Raw genomic sequence first — 15,602 nt, 5'->3', positions numbered from 1 at the left:
AGTTAGCTTTCTACCTTCCTCACTGCTCGGTTTTAATTGGCTTTTAATGTTTGTTAGTTTAATCTCGCCTATTTAACTATCTGTGTTGCTATTAGAGTAACACAGAGCAATCTCTAAACATGGATAAGCAAACTAGTTATGTAAACCTCAGCTTTAGTCAATCTTAGACTACAGTGGACCTTGAATCACCCGAACCTTATTGGTTCGGTACCCAAGGTCCTGATGAGTCAGTTCTCGAGTCTCCTCTCAACTCTGCTGTCGACACTAGTGCCAAGGAGAGGAGGAAATGGTCCCCGAGGGAGGACAAAATCCTTATTGGTGCTTGGCTTAACACCAGTAAGGATGCGGTGGTGAGCAATGACCAGAAAGTTGGTCGCTTCTGGAAGAGGATTGTCGACTACTACAACAACTGTCTGCAACTGGTGGGAACAACACCTCGTATACATGAACATTTGAAAACGGATCTAATTGAGCATATTTGGAACAAATTTGGGGATGAATATTAATAAGTCTTGTATCTTTTTATTGAATCATGAATAATAAATAAAAATTTTAATTTCACTTTTTTTTTAAAAAAAATATTTATTTATTCCTAAGGATTCCAAATCGAGTATCACCATTGCACACATATTTCTGATTATGATCCTTAACAATTCAAAAAAAAACAATATTATTCTAATCCTAAAGACTCTTGAGATTGAGACAGTATCACCATTGCACATGCTCTTAGAAACAAATAAAAGTTGAAAATCACATTTAAATTAAAGAAATAATACATTTTTATTACATAAGAAAGTTTACTTGGTGATTGAACCGGATATATTTAGAAGCAAACACAAGTGGAAAAGAAAATTAAAAGCAGTAAGACATTTTGTTACATTAGCCAAAAAAATACATTTTGTTAAAGAAATAAGTTTTATTTTAGAAAGAAAAAAACAAATTAACGGGTGGTTGAACCGGATATATTTAGAAGCAAATACAAGAGGGAAAAGAAAATTAAAAGCAATATAACCTTTATTAGGAAATTAAAAGCAATAAAACATTCATTTACATAAATAAGTTTTACTTTAGAAAGAAAAGCCAATTGACCGGTGGTTGAACCGGATAGGTTCAGAAGCAAATACAAGTGAAATATCACAATCAACAAAAGCAGAAGCGATAAGACATTTTAGTACAAGACTTTTTTTGTCTTGTAATGAATCTCTCTGTCTTGTAGAATGAAGAGCGAATGACGTTCCATATTACTTTGTCCAGTTTTTTTTTTTTTTGACCAGTGAGAAATCAGAATATACGAATATTATTTTGTTTTTTTATTATTTTAACAAAACAATGCTAGAAATGGAAACTGACTAATGAAGTTGCTTTAATGAAAAATGTAAGAAAATGAACAGAAGAAGAATGGTACGTTTTCTTGGGTCAAACTTTTGGCGGTATGAGTCCTCACTGAAATAGCAGGGGCTATGGCTTTGTCATCACGCTTTCTTCATGCCCTTTTCTTCTCTTTCCCCACCCATCACTCTCTCTATGTCTCTCTCACACTTGCTAAAACTAGCAAAAGCCATTTCTCTTACGGAAACTCCCATTTTAAACCTTATTTCACTCTCATTGGCTCACTAGCCCAGACACATCCACAAAGCAAAAAGTTTTTTGGAACCACAGATCTAGAGAGAAGCTCAGTTTGAAGATTTGGTCTAACGTTTCTTCAGTGAAAACATCATCTTAAGGGTTTGCACTTACTCTTTCTCTTACGGTTAGTTTATCTTTGATTCTTCTCTTTTTGTTCTTCAGATTCATAATCTTTCTATCTCTTTCTTTGTAACAGATCTCTTTCTCCTGCTCAGCTTTCAAATGGATTGGATTGGTTCAAGAATCAAGTTTAGGAACAAAGAGCGTCTTGAAGAAGTGAAGAAGAGGAAACCAGCAGAGGAAGAGGCTCACGTGTCTTCTCGCCGGAAACGAAAGCGGAAGAGAAGAAGAAGGGACCATGATTCTGACCTTGAAGACATCACCGAGACTTACCACAACAACAACAATCTCTCTGCCGATGTAACTCAAAGCAAGTCCTCTGGTAGTGTAAGAAGAAGAAGAAGGAGAAAGGACCATGACTCTGACATTGAAGACATCACCGAGACTTACCACAAGGACCATGACTCCGACCTTGTAGATGACACCGAGACTTACAACACGGACCATGACTCAGACCTTGTAGATGTCACAGTGACTTACAACAACAATCTCCCTGCTGAGGTAACTGATAACAACTTCTCTGATAGTGGTGGTGTAAAAAGAACCGAGTCTGAACACAACATGGAGGAGGAGGAGAAGGAGGGTTTGTTTAGTGTTAGGGTTGAGGAAGTAGACACATCAGTTCCGGGCCCCTCAGGGTTGAGTATTAAGGATAAGTTGTTGTCTGATGAGGTTTTGGATTTGGATGTGGCTAAAACAGTTACTGATGAGAATCTTGATTTGGATATGGTCAAATCAGCTCCAAGCTTGCCTGATGAGGTTTTAGGCTTAGATGTGATCAAGACAGTTCCAGAGTTGTCTGATGAGATTCCGGATTTGGATGTGATCAAGTCAGTTCCTAGCTCCTCCTCTGAGTCAAGCATTCAGCAGAAGTTGTGTGATGAGATCATGGATGTGATTAGATCAGCTGCAAGCTCCTCAGAGTCAAGTATTAAAGAGAAATTGTCTGAGGAGATTATGGATGTGGATGTGGTCAAATCAGTTCCAAAGTTGTCTAATGACATTTTGGTTGAGGATGTGGTCAAGTCTGTTCCTAGCTCCTCTGGGTCAAGTAACAAGGGGAATGAGAGTTTGGATTCTGATGTGGTCAAATCTGTTACAAGCTCCTCAGGGTCAGAAGAGAACATAAAGGACAAGTGTTCCTCTGAGGTTAGAGGAGTGGAAGCTGCAAAACCAGTTCCTACTGAGATAGAGATCATTTCAGATTCTGAGTCTGAAACCAAACATTCAGCCAAGAAGAAGCTTTCTTTTGCTGAGTGTAGCAGAGTCTTAGACTCCACCAGTGAAAGCAGCGAGGAAGAAGGAGCTAGTGAAGCCAATAATAACGCTAAAGATGATGTAACCGTGGAGTCTTTGTCCTCTTCTTCTTCTTCATCATCTTCTTCTTCTTCATCTTCAGCTTTATCTTTATCTTCCTCTTCCTCCTCCTCCTCAAGTGAAGATGAAGTCAGTTCAAAGGAGGTGGTTGGAGAATCAGATGATGATGATTGTAGAAAGGCCAGTTCACCAATCAGGAAAGTATCTGAAGTGAGAAGGAAGCCTTTGGGAAGGTATAAAAGAGCTGGTCCTAGCTCAATTACGCCTAGAAAACAGTTACTGAAGATTCGGAAACTAAACCATCCAGAAGAAGAAGAAGAAGAAGATAGGTTTCAAGCCAAGCCTGTAAAAGAGTTCAAAAGGATTCAGAAGCTTAACCTTCAAGAAGAAGAAGAAGAAGATAGATTCCAAGCCAAGCCTGTACAAGAGTTCAAAAGGCTTCAGAAGGTTAACCGTCAAAAAGAGGAAGACGATAGATTCCAAGCCAAGCCTGTAAAAGAGTTCAAAAGGATCCAAAAGGTTAACCGTCCAGAAGAAGAAGAAGATAGATTTCAAACCAAGCCTAGGAATGAGGACAAGACTCTTCAGAAGCTTAACCTCCAAGAAGAAGAAGAAGATAGATTTCAAGACAAGCCTAGAAATGAGGACAGGAGGATTCAGAAGTTCCACTGTCCAGAAGAAGGACAACAACATAAAGAAGTTGAAAGAGTAACAAAGGAGCATAGCAATGTGGTGTTCACTTGTGTTCACTGTAGCAAAGAGAATACAGGAATCTTTGATTCAGACAGCTGTTGCTTCAGACCACATGCTATCACAAGAGGTGAAGAAGATGCTGATGATGATGATCTGAACAAAAATGATTATGTTCCGCCTGAGAAGCCCTCCACATCCAGACCTGAAACTGAGAATCCAAAAGAAGTCATAACACCTGCAAGACTGTCCACATCAAAACCTGAAACTGTGAAAGCAAAAGAGATCCAAGCTCCAGAAATGCCGTCAAGACAGTTTTCACTGAAGACAAGTATGCCTGTTACAGCTGCAGAAGGGTTAGCCACGCCTGCTTTGGTGAATGAGCCAGTGGATAATGAGTCTGCTTCTTCCATCAGCTCTGGAGATGAATCCGGATATGAATCTGAGCCTTCGCTAAAAGAGAAAGAGGCAGCCAAGTCTAACAACAACTCCGGGTGGAGAATGCTGGATGGGAGCCGTAAAGAAGTTGATCTCTTCAGGCTTCTTGTGAACTCTGTCAGGGAGAATGATCGGTTAGGGGAAGAAGAAGAAGATGACATACTTGTCTCTTCACCTGAGGAAGAGCAACCTGAAGAACAAGATGAAAGAAAATACGATGCTGATGGCTTGCTGATCATCAGGCCACCACCACTGGTGGAGATGTTTGGCATGGTGGAGCCTGCACCACCTGTGGTTTCCGAGGCGCAGATAGAAGAAGATAAGATGTGGGAAGAGGTGGCGTTTTACACTAATGCAAACGAAGTCGATCTCCAGCTTCAGTCAGAGGCAAGTTCTTTTTTCTTAAAACTCATTTTGCTTTAGAACAGCAGTAACTCTAACTTTGAACCTTTTTTTTGCAGATTGAGAAAGAGATATCAGCTGATGATAGTCCAGGAGCAGCTTGTAGACAAGGGAATCACGAACTTTGTCTAGATCTTGAGATCGGCTTGAAGTGCATACACTGCTGCTTTGTGTTGAGAGAGATCAGAGGACTAGATGTATCTGAATGGGTCAGTATATCTTCTTAAAAATGATTAAAAAGTTTTAACTATAATGATGTGTGATGGTAACTCTTTCTTTCATGTAGGGAGAGAGGAACACAAGTGGAAGGAGAAAGAATGACAGATCAGAAGAGGAAGAAAACAGCAACAACATCATTGGGAGCCTTGAGTTTGAAGCTAACGGCAACAACAACAACTTGAAGGAAGGATGTGAGTCTACTCAAGGGACTGTTTGGGATAAGATCCCAGGCGTCAAATCTCAGATGTACCCACACCAGCAAGAAGGCTTTGAGTTCATCTGGAGGAACTTGGCAGGTACCATTATGCTGAACGAGCTTGAGGACTTTGAGAACAGTGAAGAAACCGGAGGATGCATCATGTCACACGCTCCAGGGACAGGGAAGACTCGTCTCACCATCATCTTCCTTCAATCCTACCTGGAATGCTTCCCTAATTGCAAACCTGTGATCATTGCTCCTGCAAGCCTGCTTCTCACATGGGCTGAGGAGTTCAAGAAATGGAACATAAGCATTCCCTTTCACAACCTCAGCAGCTTGGAGTTCACTGGGAGAGAGAACTCAGCTGCTTCAAAGCTTCTGATGCAGAAGAACTCAAGCGCTAGAAGCAATAATGAGATAAGGATGGTGAAGATATACTCTTGGATCAAATCAAAGAGCATACTCGGGATCAGTTACAACCTCTACGAGAAGCTTGCAGGAGTTAAGGACGAGGACAAAAAGACAAAAGGGAAACCAGACAAGGAGCTGGAAGACATCAGAGAGATACTCATGGATGTGCCTGGACTGCTTGTTCTTGACGAGGCGCATACCCCTAGGAACCAGAGAAGCTGTATATGGAAGACACTGTCCAAGGTAGAGACACAGAAACGGATCTTGCTCTCTGGGACGCCTTTCCAGAACAACTTCTTGGAGCTTGGGAACGTCTTGGGCCTTGCGAGGCCTAAGTACCTAGAGAGGCTCATGTCCACGCTCAAGAAGAGTGGTATGACAGTAACCAAGAGAGGGAAAAAAGCTTTGGGGGATAAAATCAACAACCGTGGGATAGAGGAGCTTAAGGCTGTGATGCTTCCCTTTGTGCATGTTCACAAAGGAAGCATTCTTCAGAAGAGCCTCCCCGGTTTGAGAGAGTGTGTTGTGGTGTTAAACCCTCCTGATCTCCAGAGGAAAGTCCTGGAGTCTATTGAAGTCACTCACAACCAGAAGACCAAGAATGTGTTCGAGACTGAACACAAGCTATCTCTGGTCTCGGTTCATCCTTCTCTCGTCTCTCACTGCAAACTCACCGGGAAAGAGAGTTTGACTATTGATGAAGCCTTGCTTGCGCAGTTGAAGAAGGTGAGGCTTGATCCAAACCAAAGCGTGAAGACAAGGTTCCTCATGGAGTTCATCAAGCTGTGCGTTGTGATCAAGGAGAAAGTGCTTGTGTTCAGCCAGTACATTGACCCTCTGAAGCTGATAATGAAGCATTTGGTGAACTGGTTTAAATGGACCGAAGGGGAAGAGGTGTTGTACATGCACGGGAAGCTCGAGCAGAAGCAGAGACAAACCCTGATCAACGAGTTCAACGACCCCAAGTCCAAGGCCAAAGTGTTGTTAGCTTCGACGAAAGCGTGCTCTGAAGGGATCAATCTTGTGGGAGCGTCGAGGGTGATACTACTAGATGTTGTGTGGAACCCTGCGGTGGAGAGACAAGCTATAAGCCGTGCTTATAGGATCGGGCAGAAGAGGATTGTTTACACGTACCACTTGGTTGCTAAAGGAACTCCAGAGGGGACTAAATATTGTAAGCAAGCGCAGAAGGATAGGATCTCGGAGCTGGTGTTTGCGTGCTCTTCGAGGCCTGATAAGGGGAAAGAGAAGATTGCTGAAGCTGTGACTGAGGATAAAGTGTTGGACACTATGGTGAAGCATCTGAACCTTGGGGATATGTTTGATAATCTCATTGTTCAACCAAAGGAAGCTGACTTAGTTGAAGGCTTCAGCATACTCATGCCATGACTCTCTCTTCCTTATATTCTATTTAATCTTGTAAGACTTATTAATGTATGTCTTTGTGGGATTGTTATCTGAGTATCTCCATTCTCAGAGAGAAACAAACTTGGCTTTTGTTTGCACTTGTGTTGTCTGCTATGAACTGTGAGTAATCAGGTTTTATGTTATATATGTTGCAAAGAGTTTTATTGGAAACGATGGAATGAACTGTACAGGTAAAAAAAAGATGGACCTCACGAGTCTCTCTAGACAACTGAGCAATGATCACATATATTGATGGACCTCTTGTAAGGCTTATATATGTTTGGCTTGGCCTTGTCTGCTATGAACTTTGGGTTATATGGCAAAATGTTTTATGTTGCAGAGTTAGGATGGAACCGGATCGGTTAATCAAACCGGCACGTAGGAGAAACATTGGTCTGTATTGAAAATTGGCACTCTTAGTTTTACCGACCAACGGGTTTTTATGCGGTTATGTCTACTAGGGGCGGAGCCCCGCGCAAGTGCGAGGATATCGACAATTAGATGTATCGTACTTTGAAAATGTTATAGGAACTGTTGTGGAGGATCTCGTCAAAGCAGGATGGACGGCTCGTAATTCCAATGGTGATGCTATTTTTTGGGACAGTTTGTGTTTGGGGATGACATCTTCTGCATTGGAGGCTGAAGCACTTGCATTACTTACTGTGGTACAACTATTATATTTCAGAGGTTTTGCTTCCATAGTATTTGAACATGAATGTATTAGCTTGGTGAAGATGATGAATGATCATGATTTCTTCTACAATATAGCTGTTGAAGGCAACGTTAAATCGTAGTGCCTATTAAACTTTAACTCCAACTACGGTGGCCATTACATTTATACAAATCCTTTCAATATTTTTGTGTTAATATCCCATATTTGTAAGTGACCCTACCAGTGTTTTTTCATTGAGGTTGATGTGTTGTCAAAGTTATGACACGTATGCATTTGTACTGCATGATAAAATGAAGTGCATAAGTGGACACCATAAATTCTAATACTCGTTAACGTTCCCCATAATTTAATCAAAACTAAATACTAACTTAGTGGGTGATAGTTTGTAGAAATTTAAAAACAATAAGAAAACTCAAAAATTGAAAAACATAGCAATTTAAAAAAGTGAAAGCGCAGGAAAGCTAAGTGGGATTGACGGTTTGCTGGACTTGTACCAATCACTTAAGGAGGCGCTTGCAACTCTTGTCTTTCTCAACCAAGCTTGGCTGATTCTCTTCATCAACTTCCTTGGCGTTGCTGGGAGAATCCCCCCAGTCTCGCTGGCAGATGATGGTGCTTGTTCTGGTTAGAGATCTCCCCCTAGAGCCTTTTCAGCCTCGGGTTCATATAAGAAAAAATACGGTCAAGGTTTTATTGCTATTAACACTGTTAAATCAAGTTAAAGGTAAGATGAGACAACCTCGGTCATGTGGAATACATATTGATTACCAGCTAGAAGCAGGAGGATTAGAAAAAGGCCAGTTTGTTGATATCTATATACCTGTTCGATGCAAGCTACTCATAGCAGGTTCCAGCTACTTGATCAACCTTTTCATCAACAAATTCAGTGACTTTGTATGTAACAGAGCCCAAATGGTCAACTGTATTTACCAGAGCCTTTATCGCATAATCGTTTTGTGTCTCCACGACTCTGCATACACACGTATAAGCTTTACAAATAAATAAAAAGTCTAATAGCAATTAAGAGGAATAAAGTTTCACTGATGATTGTGCATGTGTTTCAATTGTTTGTGTAGGATAGTTCGAAGTACTTAACTGCTGAATACAGCTGTGTTCTTAGATTCTTCAGATCATGTAAAACAAAGATGTCATACTAATAAACCTCTTCTTGTTGATACTCTTAAAACATGGAAAGAATTTAGCATTGATCAGTCACAAGACTTGTGAAGATTACTCAGTTTCAAGATTTTTGAATATTACCTTAAGACTATCAGAAAAGAGCAGACTGTTGAATAGAGACTTCATTGTAGTTTGAGCCTTCTCAGGGCATGTGCATTGTAGCCGCTGCACTTATTTTGATTCAAAGGTTAACTAACAATGCATGGAGTCCTCAAGGCACAGAGGAAGGTTTGGACCTTCAACGCCGGTATGCTGTTTCTGGTTAATAATGGGCGTGTAACATAATGTAGAAAATTAAATGCAAATAAAATACATCAGTTTCCCTGAAGAACAAAAAAAATTGAGAATTTGGATAAGATCAAACTCACATGATCAATCTGCAGTGTTGCTTGTGGTCTTCCAATCACAGTATTGCTCAAATCACTGTAATAACTCTCTAGGAAGATGTACTTTTTTCTTGGCAGGATCAGGAAGAGAAAGCCAGACCTTTTTACCTAAATTTCGATGGTATCCCTTTCCTAATCAACATATTCAATGTGATCGCATTAGTCAAGATGGAGAAATGATCGCAATGGAGAACTGGAGTGCACGAGATATGTACCAGAAGAGGAAGAAGAGCAAGCAAACTAATCCCACATGATGGGACTGAATCGAAACCCTGAACCTGAGAGAGTAACATGTCGACCAATTGCAAGCAACATTCATACACGACATATGACATGAACTTCAATTTAATTGAGAATATACTCTCATTAGTTAGTCCAGTTGATCGTTCTTAGTTCTTACCATTCATAGGTCCTCGAGATCCACTGCCTTTGAAAACAAAGCAGACATGCAACAATAAACTGGCCAAATTTTCGGATCCAGAGAGCGTCAAACGTGGAGTGTGAAACAACAGCACCGGAGGAAGAATTTTTTGAGGATCTTTCTACGCTTTAAAAATTGATAAACTGATAGAGGTGATGAACATCCATCGCACTCTCAATCCAATCATAATTATAGATTTGAGATGAATGAAACGAATTTGTCGATATGGAATCTGGATCCAATGCTACTAAAAATTATGGAGAATTAAGACATAAACATTGAACAATAGGGAAGGTGAAGAGATAACAAAACGGTAGGCGAAGAGATGAGGCTACAAAAGCCGGAGACAGCGAGGTAAAGTTTTGGAAGAGACGATAGCATGGAAGCCCTAAGCGTGTGATGCTTAAAACGCGAAGTTTAACTATTTTATCAGACCAAACTCATTATTCTTTCGGACATAGTAAACCGGATATTAATTGGGGCCCACTGTCTTTATGAAATGCATAGGTGGACAGTTTTAGGAGAGACAAAAGTGTCTCATTATATATATGATTTATCAACAACTATGAAACTACAAAGCTACCTTATCATAATCGTCCATCAGCATCCATGCTTGTAAATAATCAATTTTCAACAAAGTTACATATCTACCTTGCTTTGAACAAAACAATTTGATATATAAGCAGAAAATTTGTATGTGTTAAAAAAAAAAGCAGAAAATTTGTGTAAAACAGTGTTTCTGGTTTAGGAAACTTAGTTTACCCCTTAGTTTAGAGATTGTAAATACGGGGAAAATTTGCAACCATTATCTAAACTTGACCCAGCTCTAAATACAAACGAGCATTACATAGCCTACAAGGAAACATAAAGAAAATGTGGGTCTTCCCACAATAAAAGCAAAAGAAAAAACAGATGCATATATACTATATAATTAAGAATTATATAGTATAATTTTATTATTTTATATAGGTGAATCTTCTTTGCTCTGACTGCCTCGTAAATCTAGAAATTTAAGAGAGGGGATTTGTACTAAAAAGAGAAAGTAAAAGCAAAATCTTAGTTGTGTTTTCTTTTTTATTAACTCAGTTTTTTTTGGTGATTAGATGTAATTACCATGTGAAACCATGCAATCTACGTTTGTCCCCTTCGTTTCGTTAACCGTCAATTATAAATCAAACACCTCTTACTACAATTTTCAATGGATGTCATTTCATGATTATCATAAACTATGGACTCATATGGCGTCTTTGGCATAATAATGTATACGCACCATCAAACTATAAATTAAAGTAGAGATTTTTGTTTTGTGCAAGTAAAGTGGTTACTAAAGTAGAGATACTATGGAAAAATCACACATGATATATACTTAATAGTTAATATGTAGAAGAAAATCATGCATATCGGTTATCTCTAGGATATATTCTACATGAAGAAGAGTAGCTAGGTTTTACTCTTAAAAGTTACGTACTATTGGAGATTTGGAGTGTTAGGATAAGGAAATGATTTAAGGGAATCATTTTTATATAACTAAAGCACATATTTCTTTTTAGTTAAAACTCAAAATAAATTGCGTTTAATCCAAAAGATTATTCAGGCCTGGATAACATAACGTAAAAACCATTTTGCTATACATGTAAGTGAAATAGTATATATAGACGAAAAAAACTTTGTTTGAGATGCATGTAAGTCACGAGTCAAATTTCAACTAAACATCGAAATAAAAACCAGAGAACAAGAATGAAACAGAAGACATATAAGATTAATTTACATTAACACGTCAAACATTATTAGTTTCAAGCCACCTCTCGATAGCTTAAATGCACGGATGGAGACCTCTTTCCAAAATGAAATGTATTCACCTAGTACGCTAATGCTTCTGTTATTAACCATAAACCCCAAAACCACCATTGCTTAATCAAAGAGGACATTCAAGCTAAAAATTATATAATAAATTGTATCATAGTAATTAGTAAAGATAGCCGGTGAAATGAAAATTGATTTATTTTATTAGAATTAGTATTTTTATCAAGTACTATATAACAAAACTACAAAGCTGAAATGCTCCACAGTGTAGGAAAGCCTAGTCCAAATTAGGTAATACCCCTTTTATATTGGAGATGACAAATATGGACTAACATTTCAAATGCGCATCCATTTGACACCACTTGGTCGTGTCTATTGTTCTTTCGCGCATTAAATAATTTTTAGGAAAGCCTAGTCCAAATTAGGTAATACCCCTTTTATATTGGAGATGACAAATATGGACTAACATTTCAAATGCGCATCCATTTGACACCACTTGGTCGTGTCTATTGTTCTTTCGCGCATTAAATAATTTTTTTTTTTTGATAACTCTGGTATCTGGACAGCCACATTCTCAACTATCTCCGAAAGGGGTCCATCACTCCAACGGAAGGGATGTTAAATCCGTTATGCCCAAGGCTCGAACCCGGGTGGCGGACAGTACAGTTATACCTCCTTTACCACCAAGCTACTAGCGCTTGGTTGCATTAAACAAAATTGCACATAGAATATGTAAAGAAGACAAAGTTTTCATTAATGATTCGATTTAGTGATTGTGCTTTTTAAGTATAACACATAACACAAATATTTGCTATAGTTTGATATTTGAATCCTGAATTTTAGGCTGTGGAAATTTTCTGTGCAAGAAAAAACATAATAGATCGGCTTATTATGTGTTACATCCTTGCATTACATGCCCTCTATTGTTTCTTCTCTTAAAATATTTATCTAGCTCGAAAATAGAAAAAGCAAAAATGCATTGCCTAGTGGTCATCTAATGCGAAAGTATACGTCATCTACGAGAGTTCGTGGAGACAAATTAATGATAATATTCCTGCTGATTAGATACCAATAAAATCAAAGTCCACCCATGTAATAGATATGTTACACAAAGATAAAAGAATTGAAGTTCTATCGTAAACTTTTCTTCTTCTTTCAAATGCGTCTATTTGCACATATCTGCACATATAGTATAGCTATATATTGTATCTTCCTCTGTTTACTTGTCGCTTCTTCACCAGTCTAGACGCAAATATATAATTGTGTTTGTCAATGAAAATCGCATGTGTTGATAATTAAGCATCATCAAACACTTATCGAATAACATGGACTATCTAGTGTTTTAAAACGTGTTTAAGAATACTCTAACGATGTCAGAAAAAGAGTTAAATCATAGTATATGCTGAATATAATTATGCATCAAGTTTTATGATCAATAAACTTTACATATCATCAAATAGATAACTGTTAATTACTGTTTCACGTATAAGTTTGCTATTGCGTTTCCCATTGTCTGTAAACAAATTGGATGTATCTTGATGGGACAAAGCAATTAGCAAAACGAATTAATGATGTGTATGCTAATCATGATTAGCATTAATCATGAGTGTTGGACGTATAGTGGAGCTAATTTTCGTATTTTATTGCATTGTTGATCATTTAATTTGATAAAACTTCTGCAGCTTTTCTTTTATAAATTAATTTAATTTTTACAATATCTATATTCCCGATTAAGCGGATAGTCTTAATCGTATGGGTCATTGGACTGTCCCAGCATGGAATTCTTCGCCGTCAGGCCATTATCAGTTTCTTAATTATATTCCGTATCTCGTTTAGTTCAGTTAGGTTTATATAGTTTTATATACGTAAAACAAGGTTTGTGGGATTTCAAGATAAGATCGTATCATAACAACATAGTTGCTGTATATATCACGGTGTGAATGTTCAAAGCTGGAGTTTGGCATATTACTTAGAAAGGTGTATCGGTTGCACAAAAAAAAAAAAAAAAAAAACTTAGAAAGGTGTATCGATTGATTATCAGCGAATCCTGTATAAGGTATATCACGACAATAATAGCACGGTGCCAATGTTCCCACCGTGATCTTGTAATAACTACATGTGTTTACCGATTTTTCTAACAGTTAAACAACCAAGTTTATATAACTTGAAAGTTGAAAGAGACTTTGGATTTTCTGGGAGTTGTAGAATGTTTATTTTGTACACTTTAAGTCTAATGTCTAGTAACTTAGAAAGTGAATAAAATATACTGTAAAATTAAAAGTGGGTACAAAATACTTTTATATGTATATTCACTGTTCAATTAAGAACAATGGGAGTCTCGAGAAAAATTACAGAAAAAGGAGAACTCCTGATATCCAGTGCCGAGTGCGAGTGGACTTTAATACAGTATCTTTTGTCCAGCATTTGTGCTACAAGAAAAGAATAACTCTATATACAAATAACCGTCCAAATTTAGGAAATTTAGAAAGTGAGAATTTTAAATAAATATAAATTTCAGAAAAATAATAGCAAAATAGAAAATAAATAATCAAGTTGAAAAAGATAGATGATATGGCAACTATAACAATAGAACAAGACATAGCTTTCTTTATCTCTTTATCTTTATTTGCTCTTCTACTTTCTTGATAGACCAAAATCCTGGAGAGAAAATGTAGACATATAAGCCTGAAGATCAAATTAATTAAAAATAGTAACATTTGAAACTTTACAAACTAAATGAGACATTATTGTTGGTGCAATTATTAATTAATTTTCAACTTGGAGTATATAATGCTATATACATATACAACTCTACCATGCACCTCTTTTGAGAACTGCAAATTTCGTCCTAATTTCTATAGTTTTTGAAAATATTAGTTGCACCAACAATAATGTTTAAATTAGTTTCTAACGTTTCAAATGTTACTCTTCTGGTTTAGGACATTTTGTGCCTTTAATATAGTAATGGTTGATAAAAAAACTGTTTAAAATTAATTTTGATTTCAAGCTTTTTTATTATCTGACATGTTATGTTACACATCTTCTTTTTAAGAGCATGCACTTGACACGTCTCACTAGCTAAATGATTATAAGAAAAAAAAACGCCTCGACTTTTTCTTTTGCATTTTCTGTTTATTGTATTATTACAAGATGAAATGATAATTTCTACTAGAGTTGACAAAATCACTCGGCATGTTTTTTATCAAATCATAAATATCCGTAGAATCATGATTTACATTCACTTATTCTATAATTCTACAGGATTAATAATACATGCATAAATGATTATGTCAGGATTAATAATACATGCAAAAAAACTATATGTTCTAACGATGGAGAACCCCTGGTTCCCACCCAACGATGTCTCCGCCCTGTCTCCGCCGCATCTCACTACTGGTGATAGCTCCAGCCTCGTCCCCCCAAACCCCCCTGACCCTCCCGATCCCGATTACCCTCCCCTCGGCTCTGTTCCTCCCAAATCCTCTCGTTTTTCATCGCAAACTGCCAAATCTACAAGGCCAGCGACGAAATCCTCCACCCCTAAAACTGCGGCTGGTTCCACGTTCTCTACCCCAGCTCATTCATCAACTGACTTCTCCAAGTCCACTGTTCTCAATTCTGGAAATTCAGCACCTCTGAACTACAAAATCCTTCAACCCAAACACTCTTCTCCTATTCAAACCAATAAAGCTTCTAGCGGCTCCCCCACCTTTCCAACCAACCCATCTCTGAACCAAACCCCTAAATCGTTTGCTACAGTAAACCCTGCCACCACTGTTCAACCTTCTTCTACCTTGCCTGCAGCCACTGAAACCTTCATCCCCTTCCCCATTAGCCACTCGAAAACCGCTCCACAATCAAATCCCCCTCCTCCCATCATAAAAAATCAACCCCCGGCTACCTCTACAACTGACCCAGCTCAATCTGCCCCTCCTCCGCTTTCCACCAACACTCCTCTACTCGAGAAATTAAGAAAACTAGAGGATAAGTCTTTGAAGCGCCTGGCTCCAGTCTCCTTGTCAGATAAAGGAATCCCTAGAGTTTTCATCCCGGACAATGTCTTTCAGAAAGGAGCTGAATTACACAAAGATTTCATAATCTGCTACTTTAATGGAAGGCCTCCCCCCTTCAATCAAGTTCAGAGCGTCCTCAACCACATGTGGGGGAAAGGAAAGCGAGTGGAGATTCATACTAACCCCTTGTCTAGATCCATACTGGTGAGAATACCTTCAGATTACCTAAGGCAGAAAATACTTGACAAATCTGTATGGTATGTCGGTGAGTCCATGTTCCATGCCGTCCAGTGGTCCT

General features: G+C 38.2%; 2 protein-coding genes and 1 long non-coding RNA gene across 5 annotated transcripts in view; 2 read left to right on the top strand and 1 right to left on the bottom strand.

Moving 5' to 3' along the window:
* Positions 1-506, top strand: part of LOC106344244 — a 1,242-nt gene extending 736 nt beyond the window's left edge. Inside the window, exon 2 of the mRNA XM_013783654.1 lies at positions 175-506. Coding sequence (XP_013639108.1) covers positions 175-506 — 332 coding nt within the window. The remainder of the gene's footprint in view (positions 1-174) is intronic.
* A 979-nt stretch (positions 507-1,485) lies between these two features.
* Positions 1,486-6,983, top strand: LOC106343240 (SNF2 domain-containing protein CLASSY 3). 3 transcript variants are annotated; one of them, XM_013782396.1, is made up of 4 exons: positions 1,486-1,725; positions 1,823-4,578; positions 4,653-4,802; positions 4,880-6,983. In XM_013782396.1, the coding sequence occupies exons 2-4, from the start codon at positions 1,849-1,851 to the stop codon at positions 6,809-6,811; spliced, it is 4,812 nt and encodes a 1,603-aa protein (XP_013637850.1). In that variant the 5' UTR covers positions 1,486-1,725; positions 1,823-1,848; the 3' UTR covers positions 6,812-6,983. The 3 variants fall into 3 exon arrangements, with proteins under 3 accessions (XP_013637850.1, XP_013637853.1, XP_013637851.1); XM_013782399.1 differs by having other exon boundaries at positions 1,486-1,750; positions 1,842-4,578; XM_013782397.1 differs by having other exon boundaries at positions 1,486-1,750.
* Positions 6,984-7,812: 829 nt separating this feature from the next.
* Positions 7,813-9,865, bottom strand: LOC106293501. The gene is made up of 5 exons (XR_001260493.1): positions 9,468-9,865; positions 9,283-9,345; positions 9,050-9,199; positions 8,763-8,939; positions 7,813-8,472 (listed from the first exon to the last, which is right to left on the bottom strand). It is a non-coding gene; the product is annotated as an uncharacterized LOC106293501 (long non-coding RNA).
* Positions 9,866-15,602: the final 5,737 nt, after the last annotated feature.

This window comes from Brassica oleracea, chromosome C5 (assembly GCF_000695525.1).
Source record: "Brassica oleracea var. oleracea cultivar TO1000 chromosome C5, BOL, whole genome shotgun sequence".
NCBI classification, from domain to species: domain Eukaryota; kingdom Viridiplantae; phylum Streptophyta; class Magnoliopsida; order Brassicales; family Brassicaceae; genus Brassica; species Brassica oleracea.
The sequence above is the reverse complement of the archived record's forward strand: the minus strand, read 5'-3'. Positions and strand labels throughout refer to the sequence as shown.